The following is a 17541-nucleotide window of genomic DNA, read 5'->3' on the forward strand; positions in this document are numbered from 1 at the left end:
TGACATTTTAATTTTTCAAATAAAGTGATGCGAGTTTTTGGACCCCAGCGAACAGGTAAAGGCCGCCCGCACTGCCCAGGCTGAGTGAAATCCCACCCATGTGCATGGCAGCGAATAAGTTTGCACCAGTGCACATGAGGAGAAAATAGGATTTTAATACCTACCGGTAAATCCTTTTCCCGAAGTTCTTATGGGATACAGGGAAGTCGTTCTTAACCATGGGGAAAAGAGCATATCCGAAGGAGACAGGCACATAAAAAACTATACACTGGGTGTACTGGCTCCTCACCTCTGCTCCCCTCCCTCTAGCCAGTTAAGGGAACTGTGCCGAAGGAGAAGAACAATATGAGAGGAATATGTGTAATATTTACCGTGGTGAAATTCATCCAGCACACACAACATACATTCAACGTACATAGACCACATTAGCGACCTCAGAACCTTGGAAGTCTAAGGGCCTAAGAACATGTCAGACATGACAACTTTTTTGAACTGTGTTCCAACTGGAACAATTTATAAGAATTATCACCTGAGTGACAATCTACACTCTAACTTAAGGTACACTATGTAACAATAAGTTACCTTGGTAACCTACACCCTTATGTCCGCAAGGAACAAAAAGGGCAACAGAAGGACCCAGTATAGGTCCACATCTCACAAAGTGAGTAAGGCAAACCTCCGCACAGAGGCGGGCGCTCTGTATCCCATAAGAACTTCGAGAAAAGGATTTACCGGTAGGCATTAAAATCCTATTTTCTCTATCATTCTTATGGGATACAGGGAAGTCGTTCTTAACGATGGGGATATACCAAAGACATCAGAACGGGCGGGAATGTGCGGAACTTATTGCCGCAGCACCGCTTGCCCAAACTGAGTATCTTCAGTGGCCAGAGTGTCAAATTTGTAAAACTTGACAAAGGTGTGTTGGCCTGACCATGTGGCAGCTCTACACAATTGTAAGGCCGATACTCCTCGGGCAGCCGCCCAGGAAGTCCCCACTGAACGAGTTAAGTGGGCTTTCACCCCAGCAGGCATAGGAAGCTTTGCTACCACATAAGCCCGTTTAATGGTTGCACAGATCCATCGTGCAATAGACTGCTTAGAAGCAGGACGCCCTATCTTTTGGGCATCGTAAAGGACAAAAAGTCCATCAGTCTTGCGAATTCTCGCTGTTCTCCTGATGTAGACACGGAGAATCCTTACCACATCCAAAGATGGTGGTACCTCAGAATGAGGCCCACTAGCAGGAACCACAATTGGCTGGTTCACATGGAACGCAGACACCACTTTAGGCAGAAACCGTGGATTAGTGCACAATTCTGCCCTGTCTTCATAGAAGATCAAATATGGGCTCTTGCAAGTTAATGCCCCTAGCTCAGAGACCCTCCTAGCCGAAGCTAGGGCTAGTAAGACCACCATCTTCCATGTCAGATATTTCAAATCAATTTCCTCCAATGGCTCAAACCAGGAGGATTTTAGGAACGTCAGAACGACATCCAAGTCCCATGGTGGAGTAGGGGCCACAAAAGGAGGCTGTATATGCAATACTGCTTGCAGAAATGTCTGCACTTCAGGTATATTAGCCAGCTTCTTTTGAAAAAAGACAGATAGTGCAGATACCTGCACCTTCAAAGAACCTAAACGTAGGCCCAGGTCCAGACCTGATTGAAGAAATCTAAGAAACCTTTCAAGTTTAAACTCCGAAGGAGTAAACTTTTCCTGCTCCCACCAACCCACATATCTTTTCCAGATATGGTGGTAATGTGCAGCCGTTACCGGTTTTCTTGCACTTGTCATAGTTCTGATGACTGAAGTGTGAAATCCCTTCTGTGTCAGGATCTGCCGCTCAACTTTCAGGTCGTCAAACGCAGCTGTTCCAAGGCCTGGAAAACGTACGGTCCTTGCATGAGCAGGTCTCTTTGCAGAGGTAGGCGCCACGAGTCCCTTTGCAGACTTAGAAGCTCTGGGTACCACGCTCTTCGTGGCCAGTCCGGAGCCACAAGAATCACCTCGGCTCCGTCTCTTCTCATCTTGCTTAGCACCCGAGCCACTAGGGGAATCGGTGGGAAGACATACACCAGGCTGTTGAACGTCCACGGTATGGAGAGGGCGTCCACTCCTTCTGCCTGAGGGTCTCTTGCCCTGGAGAAGTACCTGGATACTTTCCAATTGTGTCTTGATGCCATCAAGTCTACTAGTGGGGTCCCCCACCGAGCCACCAGAGAACAGAATACCTGGTGGTGTAGACTCCATTCCCCGGGATGGAGCTCGTGGCGACTGAGGAAGTCTGCTTCCCAGTTGTCCACCCCGGGTATGAATATGGCAGAAAGAGCCTGACAGTGACTCTCTGCCCAGGACAGGATCTTTGTTGCTTCCCGCATGCAGGGCCTGCTTTTGGTCCCGCCCTGCCTGTTCAGAAACGCCACAGTAGTGGCATTGTCTGATTGGATGCGGACCGCCTGTCCGCTGAGGAGAGGGGCCGCCTTCAGAAGTGCATAATACACAGCACGTAACTCCAAGTTGTTGATGTGGAGGCGTGTTTCCCATAGGGTCCATTTGCCCTGAAAGGACTGACCCATGGTCACTGCACCCCATCCCAGGAGGCTCGCATCCATGGTGACTAAGACCCAATCCTGGATGCCAATCCGTCGCCCTGCTTGTAGGTTGGGCGTGTGGAGCCACCACTGTAGTGACAGTCTGGTCCGAGGTGACAACACAATCTGCCGATGCATCTGGCGGTGTGAACCGGACCACTTGCTCAGGAGGTCGAGCTGAAAAGTCCTGCTGTGAAACCTCCCGAACTGGAGAGCCTCGAAGGAGGCCACCATCTTTCCTAACACTGGTGCACCGTCACCTGGGGGGGTTTCAACAAGTCTGTGACCAGCTGTTGAATGTCTACAATTTTGTCCTGTGGTAGGGACACTCATTAAAGCCGTGTCCAGCACCATCCCCAGGAACTGTAGTCTCTGTGAAGGGATCAGAGAGGACTTTGCTAAGTTCAGGAGCCAACCATGACCCGACAGGGTCTGTATGGTAACTTGTAAGGCTGCCTGCAATTCCTCTGGCGACCGCGCCTTTACCAGCAGGTCGTCCAAGTATGGTATCACACAAATACCTTGTTTCCTTAGAACCACCATCATCTCCGCCATCACCTTGGTGAATATGCGCGGGGCTGAGGACAGGCCGAACGGCAGTGCGCGGAACTGATAGTGATCGTTCAGTAGCGCAAACCTCAGGTATTTCTGATGAGGGGCCCATATTGGGATGTGAAGGTAGGCGTCCTTCACGTCCAAGGACGCCAAGAACTCCCCCTCCTCCAGCGCCGCTATCACGGCCCCCAAGGACTCCATCTTAAACTTGGTTACCATCAAGAAAGGATTCAGGGATTTTAAATTCAGAATCGGGCTCACTGACCCGTCTGGTTTTGTGACTACAAATAAATTGGAGTAATAACCCTGCCCCCTCTCTAGGGGAGGGACCGGGGTTATCACCCTGGCCTGTACCAGCTTTTGGATTGCTTGCTGCAACACCACTTGGTCCTCTGGGGACGCTGGAATGCCTGATTTGAAGAACCTCTGAGGTGGCTGTACTGCAAACTCCAGCTTGTACCCGTGCGTAATAAGAGCCTGTACCCAAGCATTGAGGCACGAGGCTTCCCAAACCTGGCCGAAGAACGCCAATCTGGCTCCCACCTCTGCCGGCGCTATTGGTGGAGCCCCACTGTCATGCTGCGGGTTTACCTGCAGCTGCCCCGGATGGCCGCTCTGAGGTGGCCGAAGCAGAAGGCTTCCTGAATTTACCCCGAGAGCCTCTGGTAGCATTTAAACCACCCCTGGCTTTGGGGCGGAATTTACTTGTCCGAAAGGACTGCTGGGAGTGAGATTGAAAAGGACGCTTGGGCGCCTGTGGGGTTGATGGCAGGAATGTGGACTTCCCTGCCGTGGCTTTAGAGATTAACTCATCTAAATCACTCCCAAACAACCTGTCGCCTGTGAAGGGGAAATTTTCTACACTCCGTTTGGAGTCAGCGTCAGCTACCCACTGCCGCAGCCAGAGGGATCTGCGCCCTGACACCGCTATGGCTGAGTTACGGCCATTAATGGCTCCTAACTCCTTCTGCACTTCACACAGAACTTTAGCTGTGTCCTGAATATGGTGCAATTTTTCAGACACCTGCGCTACTGTCATGTCACCCAGAATACCTTCCTGGATCTGGGAGGCCCACGTGTATATAGACTTAGCCATATAACAACTTGCTAAGACAGGACGCTGACACGCGCCACTAGCAGTAAAAATGGACTTAAGGGTGTTTTTAACCTTTCTGTCCGTGGCGTCTTTCAGTGAAGACGACCCTGGTCCTTTTGGCTAAGCGAGACACCGAAGAATCAACCTCCGGTGGCTCCTCCCACACCTTGCGTCCCGCAGGATCAAAAAGGAACGTGGCTCTAAATTTCTTAGCCACTTTAAACCTAATTTCTGGGTTTTTCCATGCTGACTTGAAAGTACTTTCCAGGTCAGACTGCTCAGGGAAAACAACCTGTTGCTTTTTCTGAGTAGCAAAGAAAGCATCCCCTTCAGAGGATTCAGCTAAGGGAAGCTCCAACACCTCCCTGATCGCCATAATTAATGGCTCTGTGCCCCGCAGCAGTGACTGTGAAGCATCAGGCTCCTCATCACCTGCGTCTGCATCTCCCACATCATCATCGTCATCCCCATCATCAGCCCCAGAATCAGGGGTTTGAGAGGGGGCACTTCTCTTACGAGAATCCCCAGGGGTAGGAGTGATTATATCAACTCTGGCAGAAAGGATAGCAAGCTCCCTCTGCACCCTCTGGGTCTGTGCTGCAGTAGCAGTTAACTGTGTAGTTACAGTTTCAAGCATGGCTTTCATTCCTGCTGCCCAGGCAGGCTCTTGTGAGCTGTCCTGTGTGCTACTCTGCTGCCCAGTAAGTTGTTGGGGGACCCCACTGCTTTGTGGGGACATACATGGCCCACAAGTAACCTGTGATGAAGATGCTGGCACAAACTTATCACTGCACACCATACATGTAAGTTTCCTCACCATTGTGACAAACAAACAGTCTCCCCTCACACACAGCGCAAACACAGTGGATATGCAGTGTGATTTATCCAGATAATTACTATGTGTAGTTATATCTGATCTTGTACAGCTTAACAAGCTAGTGGGGTGGTGTACAGAGGATAATGGAGGTGACCAATACACCAAACAACCTTAGCTCTCCGATTTTAAGAGCTGGTAAACAGTACAGTAATGTTAACAGTACTCTACAGTGTATGCAGGCAAGTGTACAAGTACACAAGCGCTGAAAACCTGAAGCTGTCTCTGCAAGCAGATTCCCTCTGTTCCACACCGCTGAGGAGTGTCTGGAGCAGTATAATGGCGTTTCCAGCAGCCAGGGAAGAAGCAGGAAGCAGGTTTTGGCGCCCTCACAGAGCTTGGTCCCACTCTGGGTAAGCTCCGCCCAGCGTAATGGCACCGGAGCTTACCTGCGTTTTATACTGAGACTGACATTGGGGAATGTCCAAACCTCTTTGGTAACTGCCCTGGACAATACAGGAGGCAGTACCCTGTCCCAGTGTAGGCAGGGGGTTGCGCGGTCCCTGTGCAGGGCACCGCCGATACCGCCGCCGCCATCTTGCCGCACAGTAACCCGGGGACCCCACGGCGGGGGACCCCGGGGTAATACTCACCACTGACGTCTTCAGACTGGACTAGGGGTGTGCGGCATGCCAGGGGTGTGCGCGCTGCAGCGCAATGCCCGCGGTAACAACACCCACTCAGGACGGTGGTCCTGTGGCAGGGACAGCTCGGTACCTTGAAGTGGCCAGCAGCTGAACCCTTCCCCTAGTCTACCACGACGCAGGACTGCTGTTAAGTCCAAAACAGCAGCCCCAAAATAATAAAGAAATTAAACAGAAGATAAAACTCTCTGGAGCTCTTCCTGATGCGTGCTTCTCCTGAGGCACAGTTCTCAAACTGGCTAGAGGGAGGGGAGGAGCCAGTACACCCAGTGTAAAGTTTTATATGTGCCCGTCTCCTTCGGATATGCTCTTTTCCCCATCGTTAAGAACGACTTCCCTGTATCCCATAAGAATGATAGAGAAAACCATTTGGATTCACTCACCAACTAAAGGTTTTCCCTTCTGTTCGCAGTGCCAAGTAAACGCCACCATACACTATGCGACTACTTTGGAGCGTGATCCTCAGACCTTCCTGGGCGGCAGGATCTGCTTGTGATGCATCGCATGTGATCCCGCTCCCCACCACCAGGAGGGGTCCGACTCTGAGGTCGGATGTGCAGCAGGTACAACCTCCGAGTCTGGTCCAATATGCACACGACATCGGATGTCGTATACATACAATCTGGGACGATTTCTAGACCCGATCCGCCAGAATGGGGTGAAATCGGGGCCAAATCGCTATACTAATGGCTGCAGGTTGTCAATCACCCTGCGAGCAGTTAACAAAGGGTGAGAAGCTTAATAAACCTGGATTTGTTTTTGGTCTGTGATAAGTTGTGTAGCCTGTTGTGACAGACATGTATACTGTATGTACACAATATGTGAAGTGTAAACATCTGCTAATGTAACTAAATAAAGCAAATTAACATGTTCCAGGTGCAGAACAGAAAAAAGCATGGAGGGTGAGGGTTAGGCTGAGGGAAGGGAGGGGGACAGGTAAGAATACATATCGTAAACCTATTGGGGTTTCCTCTACCAGCATCTGTAGTCTGACCACCAGCATCTCAATATCAGAAAACTGTTGGGGTTCCCTCGAAGTATACTTACCTTCCTACCTCCACCTCTAGCCCTCCTGCAGCCTAACCTGACCCCTCTCCACTAGTGTCTAATACTAACCTTCCTACCCTGCAGTGCTAGTGCCTTAACTTTCCGTCTTCCCGGAACTAGGCAAACCCCACCTGCCTACCGATGACCCACCCCTCAACCTTGCATTAAGGATACCAGAATCGGCATTCCAGTGACTGTCTCATGGCCACAAATCAGGATGCCGGTGTCAGTATTCGGACTGCTGGCATACCCTTCACCGGGAACTTAACCACATCCTACACTGTATGTACTCTCCATTCTCACGCTGGCAGCAAGTCAGGAGTTATAATCCATGCCCAGCAGTACACTATTGATATCAGAGTGGCCGATGGGCACATGTGGCGGTCTGATAGTATATTAGGAAAGTGTCAGGGCATATTGTAGTAAGGCATGATGGTCTTGCTCAGAAACATTTGTTAAGTCCTGGTCTACTACCTGAGGTTTGCTAACACAAATCCACTGTGACACATCTCATTCTAAATAATTGCCCAAGGGCTACTGAATTATTCTACCTCATATGAGGTAAAACCTCCAACATCTCGAATCCTTAAAAAGGTGCCCACACGCTGCAATGATTTTTTTGCTGATCTGCCAATTTTTGACCGATCTTTGAAATGATCAGGATCAGATGCGAGCTTCCATGGATCTTTTGTTACATCATCTGATCTTACATGCTGCATGAAAGATCAAAAGATTTATAGCAATGCACATCGGATCTTAACATAAATCTTTTTGTCAAAACTGCTCTTGGGGAATACCAAGCATTGCCCAAATTGAGGAATGGACCGTGAACTACATCTGCAGAATTCAGTTTTTACAATGTCCTCGCTTAGAACACCATTCCATTAATCCTCAAAAGGACACGGCTGTTTGCTTACATGATTCTGGCCATTACTACGGAGTAATTAGGCGCTTACCTCCACACTGTGATATAAACAATGTTGTTTGTATTTCCACTGGTCGCAACAAGAAAAAGGCAGTTGAATCCCCTAATTCTGGAACATGCCACATGCAATTGCCCAAGGGACAAGAAAAAAGTTTGCAGATTAATCTTGATTAATTAATCCTGCTATTTTAAAAGATTATCCTTGGGCCTTATTGATGGTTTTGCATAAGAGCCAGATTATGAATTGCAATCCTTTAAATTAAAATGGTGGGGCATATTTAATAGGGTCCAAGTTTGCCAGCCGATCTATGTATTTTCTAAAGCTGCAATCATTAACATGGTTAATGATTGCCGCATTAAAGCACGTCTGAGATCGGATTCAGTATGAAATCCCGGCGGTCGGGATCCCGGCGTTCAAAATCCCGACGGCCGAAATCCCGACAAGGGGGGGGGGGGCGTGGATCGCCCCCCCTTGCGGGCTCGCTGCACTCACCACGCAGCGGGCCCGGTGCCTACGCTCGGCACGCTAATTTATTCTCCCTCCAGGGGTGTCGTGGACACCCACGGAAGGAGAAAGTGTCGGGATTTCGTCGGTCGGGATTTCGGCAGTCGAGATTCCAGCGTCGGGATTCTGAACGCCGGGATTTAAACTGCATCCCCTGAGATCAGCCAGGATCCACAACTTTGGTTAACCCGGACCCTATTACATACGCCCCGGCACTTCGGTTGATATAAGAGGGATGTGAGGAATGACAACATCCCCTCCTCTTCCTGTCATGATGGTGGCTTAGTAAAAAATTGGCATTGAGATTTTTTTTATGCAAAGTCTTGTACTACTGCAAAGCTTTGGAGCAGCCAGGTTTCTAAAGCTGGATACACACTGGTCGATATATATCGCCCATTTATTTAAACCGTGTATACCAGTAATATGTCTGTGACTGTTGTCATTCTGTCTGTGCAACAGTCGGCAATCTTTAGATTGCACAATGCTCTGTGTATGGGCGATCTCCCGACTGCCTGTACACCCAAACCAGGAGCCGGCAGTAACAGCACAGTTGGGAGGGCAGATCAGGCAGGGTGTATGGAAAACACACTACCTGATCAGTCTACAGATATAGCTGCATATCAATTGATCTGCAGATAAAATCATATATAAACATATAAAAGTGTGTACTCAGCCTTAGCAATATGATTGCTGCACTGATTTACAGAAATACTTTGTGCAGAGGCATCCACGGTGGTTCCTGGCAACTCAGAAAACCAGTCGGATAATACACGTCTTGGCCTTAGCCAGTGACAGTGTTAACGGACCTGTAAATGACAAATTCACCTGGCAGGTCCTACAATAATTTGTCATTGGTTCTGTTCACGATGGTGCAAGAATTGAAAAGGACCACACTTTTAAAGTCTAATGCGGAAAGAAGAAAACTTAGGGCCTGATTCAGATGTGATCGCTGATCTGCAATGTCGCAGATGACTGAGTAAATAGCGCCCACCCAAACTGGAAAGTAAACCTGCACCGTGTAAAGTTGTGAGAGAAGTGTTGCCGGATTGATATTCACTATACACTTGCAAATCTATAGGCAATACACGAACCGTCAAATGATTTTCTTCAGTCTATGAAAATGTAACTATTGTCTGACCCTTCCACAACTCTGTGACAGAGACAGGCTGATTAAGGCCAGTGCCGACATCAAACACCCTCCCTTAATTTGCCTGGCACACCTGCATTTTATTTCTGGGTGCCGGACGGGTTCCCGACAGTCATTTACCCGACGTCGGGATCGAAACTGTCAAAATGCCGACAGCCGGGTGCCCGATGGACACCCGCTATTTTCCCGCCTGGGGGTCCACGACACCCATAGAGGGAGAATAGAATAGGTGGCTCGCGTAGCGAGCCACCGTGCCCGCAGCGTGGCGAGCGCAGCGAGCCCGCAAGGGGCTTTTTTGCACTCGCCATGCTGTCTGACTCCGGGCAGTCGGGATCCCGACGTCGGGATAATGACTGTCGGGATCCCGACTGTGGGAGTCCCATACCACACCCTTTATTTCTGAGAGTGTCAGAAAATGGCAAGTTTACACCCCAACCACACTGGGTTTACAATCCATACACAAATTTCTGAGGCTATTTTGTCTCATGCATACGCAATATGTATGGTACCCATGTGCAGTTATTCAATCATTTTCAGCAAGCAACTCTAAAGGCCCCGATACACTAGTATCTCCTTAGGACAAGTCGGATCCAATTTTCCCTGAGCTCGCTTACGATTTGGCACTTCATGTGCTATTTTTACATGCGATAAATCACGTGCGAGTTATTGCATGTGAAGACTCCCAGGGAGCTACGGGGCAGGAGATTTAAAGAAAAAAATCTGGTGAGTGATGAGGCAGCAGCGTTGGGCGCGAGCTGCAAGGATGGCCTGGGGGGTGGGGGTGACCTGCAGAGGCAGGGTGGGCAGTTTTGGGAAGCACCAAGTGGCATGTGCTGGGCAGCCAGCAGCGGCATCATTTAAAAAAAAAACATTCACCTGCCACTCAGTGCTTCCAGACACTGCCGGGAACCCGCCACTGCACGGTCACCCCCAGGCACTCAGCACAGCCCAGTACTAGCTGCTGCCCAGGACCCAGTGCTCAGGGCAGCCCAGCACCCACCGCCCGTACCTGCACATAGGTTTGTGCCAGCGGTGCATCACCACTGGCATACACCTACGGAATCAGACCAAACATCGCACGTGCTAAAAAGTGCCACTGATGGGTCCGATCCTATCCCATTTTATGTGGGGACTCCATTAGACTGGGACGCACGAGCATTTCTCACGCAAGCGCGTCCCAGTCACTCAGCGGCATCATCATGTATCATCAATTTCTGGGGGTACAGTGGGTATTAAAATTATATGACTTTCTTCTTTTCAAATCAACGAGGTAATGTCGGTGTATCTAAATATATATTGAAGTAAAAGGTAAAAAAAAGTTCCCTGACCCCTGCGCTAGTGCTTAACCATAACCACCCCAAGAAGCCTTACCCTCCCAGCGGCACTGTAACCATAGACATCCTCAGACCGCGAGTGTTTTTAATGGCAACATTTCAGTTTGTTGACATATCGCAAACTTGTTGACAGTTCCTATAATGTCAATATTCTGATGTATATACCGGTTGAGTATCCCTTATCCAAAATGCTCGGGACCAGCAGAATTTTGGATAACGGATTATTCCGTATTTCAGAATATTTTTATATTCCAATGATGTATTTTAAAGTATCTTGCATTTATGTTGTACAAACACATCAAGCACATGAAATACACACAAATATATTTTATTTGTGCATAAAACAAAAATTTCAAAACATGAAACAAAGTCTGTGTACTATCTCAGGCACTACCTTTAAAAGCCAAGCAATCATTTTCTTCCACATATTTTGTGCCAGTTACATATAAATGTCCCCAGCAATGCTTTTAAAAAAAAAAATGTTTTTCCCACTTTCTGGAATGAATGGTTTTTAGAATAATATGGATATTTGGATAAGGGATACTCAACCTGTATTGTATTGTCGACATGATCACTGTCAACCTTCTGACAAGATACCATCTGTAAATATCAGGTCAGAGTTTACAGCTCCCTGCAGACTCGGGGTCCTAGTGCCTAGCATGTATGCACAGAGAAGAGAGTCTGAGCACATTGCTCCCCAGTAATTGCTATAGAAGATACTAATAAGCAATAAACATTATTGTTACACCAAGAGCACTGCAACTCCCAATAAATTAGATTCACCCACCTCTTACAAAGGGTTAATTCTAGCACCCTGCACCTGTCAAAACCTGTGCAGTTCCTCTTCCTTCCTTCAAGTGTTGCTCTCTGCTGTGGAGCTTATAGCGCAGCCTGGTTTGTTTCTCATACTGATACACAGACCACAATGTGAGAAGCACCACAGCAGTGACACCTCAGGCAGGAAAAAAAGAACTGCACAGTTTTTGAAAGGTGCAGATTGCCAGAAAGAACAAAATCTAGATCCATCGCTATACACAACACACATAAACAGACACAAAAACTACAAATAATATTTGCAACTACCGGAAACTCTCAGCTGCTAGTGCTCAAACCATGAACTATCTCCATTGATAATAAGGAAGCTGAGGGCCAGATATAATGAAGGACGTGCAGGTTACCAGCTGAGTGCAGAATCCTCCCATCAAAACTGTACTGCACAAGTAAATTGCAGTTGTGGGGTTTATTCTAGCATCTTGTACCTTTTAAAACCCGTACAGTTCCTCTTTCATGCCTGGGGCATAACTCTCTCCTGTTCTGCTTAAAGCACAACCTGGTCTGTATTTCAGCGCTGAAATGCAGACCATTGTGTGCTAGAAGCACCACAGCAGACAATAGGCAGGAAAGAGGAACTGCACCAGTTTTAAAAGATGCAGGGTGCTAGAATAAATACTACAATTGTAATGTACTTCTGTACTTTTTTGTAGTGAACAGTTTTCCAAATATAATGGGGGAGCTTCTGAAGAACATTCGTTCTAAACAGCAGGTGTACAATGTGATCAGGAATGACTGCACTGCATGTACTGGAAAGGTCAAATAACCTGACAACAATGTTACCCTGTGTTATCTACACATGCACCTGTCAGGCAATCTTCCCTAAAGCCAAAAAAAAAAAAAACACTGTCTCAACCCCCCCAAGTGGAAAGGACACATGTAACAGTTGCACTGTGTGTCTACAATATAATCTGATACAATCACAAAGCAAATAATTTCTTGTGCTGTACTCTATGGCAGGTATTCAATGCCGGTGCGAGGGGGTTAAACTGCGAGGATCACAGAAAACCAGTGATCCTCGCAGTTTAACCCCCGCGCCGGCCGCTCGCACTATGCAACGTTCCGGGGGAATCCTCGCCGTCACAGAACGGCGAGGATTCCCCTAAACTGCGAGAGCCACGGCTAGTGCAGCAAACTCGCTGTATTTAGCCGCGAGTCTCACAGTTTTTGGAGGCACATACGCCAATTCTCCCTCGCTCAAAAAACGGAGCGAGGGGGAATTTGCGAATGAGGGGGGTCAGTTGAATACTGACAGGGTGAGCGGTGACTGCAAGCAAAAAGTCCTGCTCGCAGTCACCGCTCGCCCACGGCATTGAATATATGCCTATATGTACAAACTAGTTTTGCCTTGTAAATGCCACTTAAAAAAACCCCATCAGAACAGAAGATATCCCTGACCTATGGCAAACTCAGACCCTATTTACTTTGAGTTCGGAGACTAGGACACATGGGAATGTACTCAGACTGGAGGAGAAAAGATTTCACTCCCTAAAGGTGCGTACACACGGGGCAATATGATCGCTGGCAATATATTGCTAGCTATATATTGCTCAGCAATCATATTATCCTGCGTTCCGTTTTCATCTGCGACCAGAGATGGTCGCTGATGAAAATTTAAACACTGCTGGGTGAAGAGGCAGGGGATGTCGCTGGTCGGAGGAGCATGCTCCTCCGACCAGCGACCATTCAGGGGCTGAAAACGGGAGCGCGCACCCGGCGATTTATCGCTGGTGCACACTCCAATCATTGGCAATATGGTCGCTCAGCGACCATATTCCCAGCGATTTCAGCCCCTATCGCCCCCGTGTGTACACAGCATAAGAAGGATAGGCTTTTTTTTTTTTACAGTCAGGGCAGTATAATATGGAACTCTCTACCACAAGAGGTGGTATCGGCAGACACAATACAATTAAAATAAGGTTGGACAAGCATTTATTTGGAAGAAAAAAAAAACATCCAGGGGTACAACCAATAAACATAAGTTAGGCCAAAGCTGAATCAAACTAATACCCCTTTCAGACTTACTCCAAAGTCCCGGGTCTTTGCACATGAATGCACACCAACCCTAAAATTTTGTTTTAACTCCTTAGAAGAAGGCCCACGGGCCGAAACGCATCGGAGACATATCTATTCCATTCCAGCACTTCCATACACCAAAGTCTCCTCCACCCCCCGGAGTTAAGCACACGGAGCTCCGTTTGGTCAGGTACGCTCCCGGCGGACGAGATCTCGCGAGATCGCCCGACCCGGAAGTCACACCAGCCAGCGTAGAAGCACCGTGGACCCGGAGCTGCAGGAGCAGCCCGGGACTTCCAGCAACAAGCACCAGAAGCAAGCCGCCAGCAGCGAGGGACCGAGACGCAGACAGTGCGGGTGCACCACCCGAGGTAAGGGACGCCGTCCTCCGGTGCCACCCAGCACACACGCTCACCACCCACCAACGTACTGTATCCGCCCCTGCTACAGTTTGCCTCCGGATCACGCTTACCTTATCCAGTCCCCCCCTTACCAGGAACTGAATTGGGCAAAGATCTATTCCCCCCCCCCCCCCCACTGAGCAGCTCATTCCTGACCGCCCCGACCTACCTACTGAACCCCAATCGGGCAGACTAACTACCGTCCCAACCAGCATACCATCATTAGTGACGCAGTTAGAGAGCCCCAGGGGACACCCTCAGCAGGCTACCGGGGTAGGCCAGCCCTGACTGTTCAGAAGTAACCATCAAGTGTCACAGCATTGTGACACAGACATTCCAGCCATCAATCCCCATATACTGTACGTGCTTTTTCAATTCACTGTATATATCTGACACTGATCAGTTTATATCACCTTGTTGTTTTTTTCACCAATAAAAAGCTTTTTGAGAAATAAGCTTTTCTCTCCAGTCATCATTTATATAGGGGTAGAGCGCAGATATTCCTCCAATTATCTGGATTTTGTTATGTCTGGAAGCCACCAACCAGGAACTGTGTTTCCGGGTACCCAACACTGCAACTGTCCTGGGTTTTTGCTGGGTCTTTCTTCCCGGGTTGGTGACCAGGGTTAAGCGTGAATGACTTGACCCATGAATTTACTGTCTGGCTGCTTGAAAACAGTTTTAACTGGCCAGGAAGGGCCACACGATACCTGCTGATATCATCAGTGTGATAACACAGAGATTTTGGTTGCATATATCTGCAGATATAGGGCTAAGCCCTCAGGCCGTACATCAAGGCATCTCTGTGTCACTGGGGGTTCCCAATACTGGGTATGGGTCTGGGCCCCCAACATGCCGCCACACTCCAGTACTCCAGGGCAGTACACAAATAAAAATTAGTAGGGGTTAATAAGAAGTAAGGAAGTAAAGGTGTTAATACATATACCTTTGCATGACCTCATTATTGTGTGCCTGCAAACCATCCCTTTACGATGACACTGCCTTAAAAAATGGAAAAACCATCTTCTGTCTGAAAGGGGACAACCCAGGAATTTATTTTTTCAATCTAAACTTATGTCAATATGCATTACATTTGCCTCAGGTGTAGAGCTATATTTTGCATAAAGCCCTCAACATACATATCAAATATTATAGATCACTTTGAAAACTATGGAAAAACTTTATCTGTTCATTCCAGCCTCCTTTCTAGAACCATGCCAGGTATAGATCATAGGGTCAACAGGTCAAGATGCACAAGGGAAATACTAGAAATAGGTTGACACTAGTAAACATTTAAGCTGTAATGTGTATTTAACTGTGGTGCTCTTTATTTGTACTCTACGTTTGTTATTTATTCAATGTTATGCCAAGTTTTGTCTCCCTGTATTGTTCCTTTGTACGGCGCTGCGAAACACTTGTGGCGCCATATAAATAAAATAATAATAATAATAATAATAATAATAATAATAATAATAAAAAGGTATCCACAAATAAGGCTGACTCATGAAACTGTCCATATGAGGTTTTTCACATGTTTTGTGTACCGATGTCAACAACTGAGCATATGGAATCCCAATTAGTGCTCGCCATGCTTCAGGCCAAGAGCCTTGCTGTGCACAGCACACTGTACTGTTCTAAATTGGAATCCACATGGATGGTAAAGTTTTTTTTTTTAAATAATAAAAAAAATCATGTCTGTGTCGACCAATCATCTGAATCTTAACCATACCACACACATGCTTAGGGTTTTGCTTTGATAATTGTAAAAACACAACAGTCTCCTGTAGATCGTACAACGTAATATTAGGAGTCAGTGCCTGGATGATTAAGGACGATCACAATAAATTGGCAAAAGGCAAAACTCAGAAAAGAAATGAAGATGCAGTTTCTGGATGTTATAAGCAGACAAGTATGTTAGATAAAATGTAACTGTCTTACACAGACAAAACACTGCTGGTTAGCAGATCTAGTTAGTTTCACCTGTCATATGGGCCCTACACACATTGCGATGTGTGCAGAGCTACCTAGCTATGCTAGGTCGGGCTGTGCTGCGCGGCTATCGCATAGCACACAGAGCTGACAGCCCACACACAGAGCGAGCTGTCAGCTCTGTGTGCTAAGCGAGCAGACAGCACCAGTGTTCTCCGGTGGAAGAACACTGCCGATGCCGAGATTGATGGACACTGTCCATCAATCTCGGCCAGCGATAAAGACGCGCGGGGACGCTCACGGATGCCGATATAGCCCCCACACATACACCGATGTGAGGGCATTTGCTAAGCGACTTTGCCTTAATATCGGCATGTGTGTAGGCCGTATAAGGTAGATACTGGCTTGCAGAATGGCAAGCTTTCAAAGTTGTGTAAAAATACACCTCCTGTAAGGTCACATTTAAGAACTGCACCCAAAAAACAACAACACACACAACAAACTACTAGACAATGTTACACCATCACTAGAAATTGTATATTACACTATGCAGCACAGGGGAATATGTGTAATGTTTTGAAGGCCATGTGGCACAAAGCTGTAGGGATATATGATGACCAGGCAAAGTGATTAATCACATAGCCAGCACCCAGCCGCACACACAGGCAGGGGAGGCCAGCCTGCACTGGCTGATCTTAGATGTCAGCACAAGGACACATGGCTCCTTCTTAGCAGCACAGCACTCCCCCTCCCTGACAGCGTTCCCTCACATGACCCATACTACCCCCTCAGGGAAACTCCATCCCCGGGCATTGCAGCTGCTGCACTCCGCACCATACACTGCGTATAATGCACTGATGGCCCCTATGTGACCGCAGCTGGCACCCTGATACACACATACAGTATACACACACCCAAGCTGGGCAACCACTGCCCACACACACTGACTAGCCCTGCAGCTGGCATTGCATAGTGGGTGAGTGCGGCAGGGGCACAGCATCCAGTGCCAGGGTTGTGGTGACAGCTGAGCGACTAACCGTTTCCGTACCAGGCTGAGCGGAGACGCGGGAGGGGGGGTTGCTGCTGCTGTTGCTAAGACACTTCTGTTTCAGAAGTAACCAGGGCGGTTATTCTCACCGAGAGAAACCAATTACCGGGCTGACCCCTGGACTCTAGCCCGGCACATCCCAATCACTCTTTGTCCGCCACTAGCTCCCCCTAACACTGCAGTTACCTGTGCAGCACATGCCAGCGCAGCCCGGGGCGCCCGGCTCCTCAACCCCGTTGACAGCCGGCTGTACATGATGGAGGCCGCCATGTTGTCTCGGACAGACAGTCGGACACACCTCGGTATTCAGCTCCTCGCGCAGGCGCACTTGCCCTGATCATAGAGCGGAAGATCTAGAGCGTCCGCCTGCTGGCGGTGAACTTGCATGAGCAATGTGGAGGCTCTGTCCGTGAGTGTAGGTAGAAGGTCACGCTCTATGGTTGCCGGCTGTTGCCTGGAGCATCAGCTGCTTGTCTCAGTTCTAGCACTGTAGTAGCACTACATAGGCACTAAGTAACTGCGCCTGTTTAGTTATTGGGCATTTCTTCTTCTACAAGTGATGGAGCAGCCTCGGTGTAACCTCCCGGGCAGCATC

At 48.2% G+C, this 17541-nt stretch overlaps 2 protein-coding genes across 2 annotated transcripts in view; one reads left to right on the top strand and one right to left on the bottom strand.

The window, feature by feature from the left end:
* Positions 1-17326, bottom strand: part of SUCLA2 (succinate-CoA ligase ADP-forming subunit beta) — a 112655-nt gene extending 95329 nt beyond the window's left edge. Inside the window, exon 1 of the mRNA XM_083168996.1 lies at positions 17133-17326. Within this exon, the coding sequence (XP_083025122.1) occupies positions 17133-17216 (84 nt within the window). The 5' untranslated portion in view covers positions 17217-17326. The remainder of the gene's footprint in view (positions 1-17132) is intronic.
* NUDT15 (nudix hydrolase 15) overlaps positions 17236-17541 on the top strand; it is a 33001-nt gene continuing 32695 nt past the window's right edge. Inside the window, exon 1 of the mRNA XM_083169002.1 lies at positions 17236-17361. The gene's annotated coding sequence lies outside the window, so the exon portion shown is untranslated. The remainder of the gene's footprint in view (positions 17362-17541) is intronic.

This window comes from Crinia signifera, chromosome 2, assembly GCF_055691185.1.
Source record: "Crinia signifera chromosome 2, ASM5569118v1, whole genome shotgun sequence".
Taxonomy (NCBI): Eukaryota; Metazoa; Chordata; class Amphibia; order Anura; family Myobatrachidae; genus Crinia; species Crinia signifera.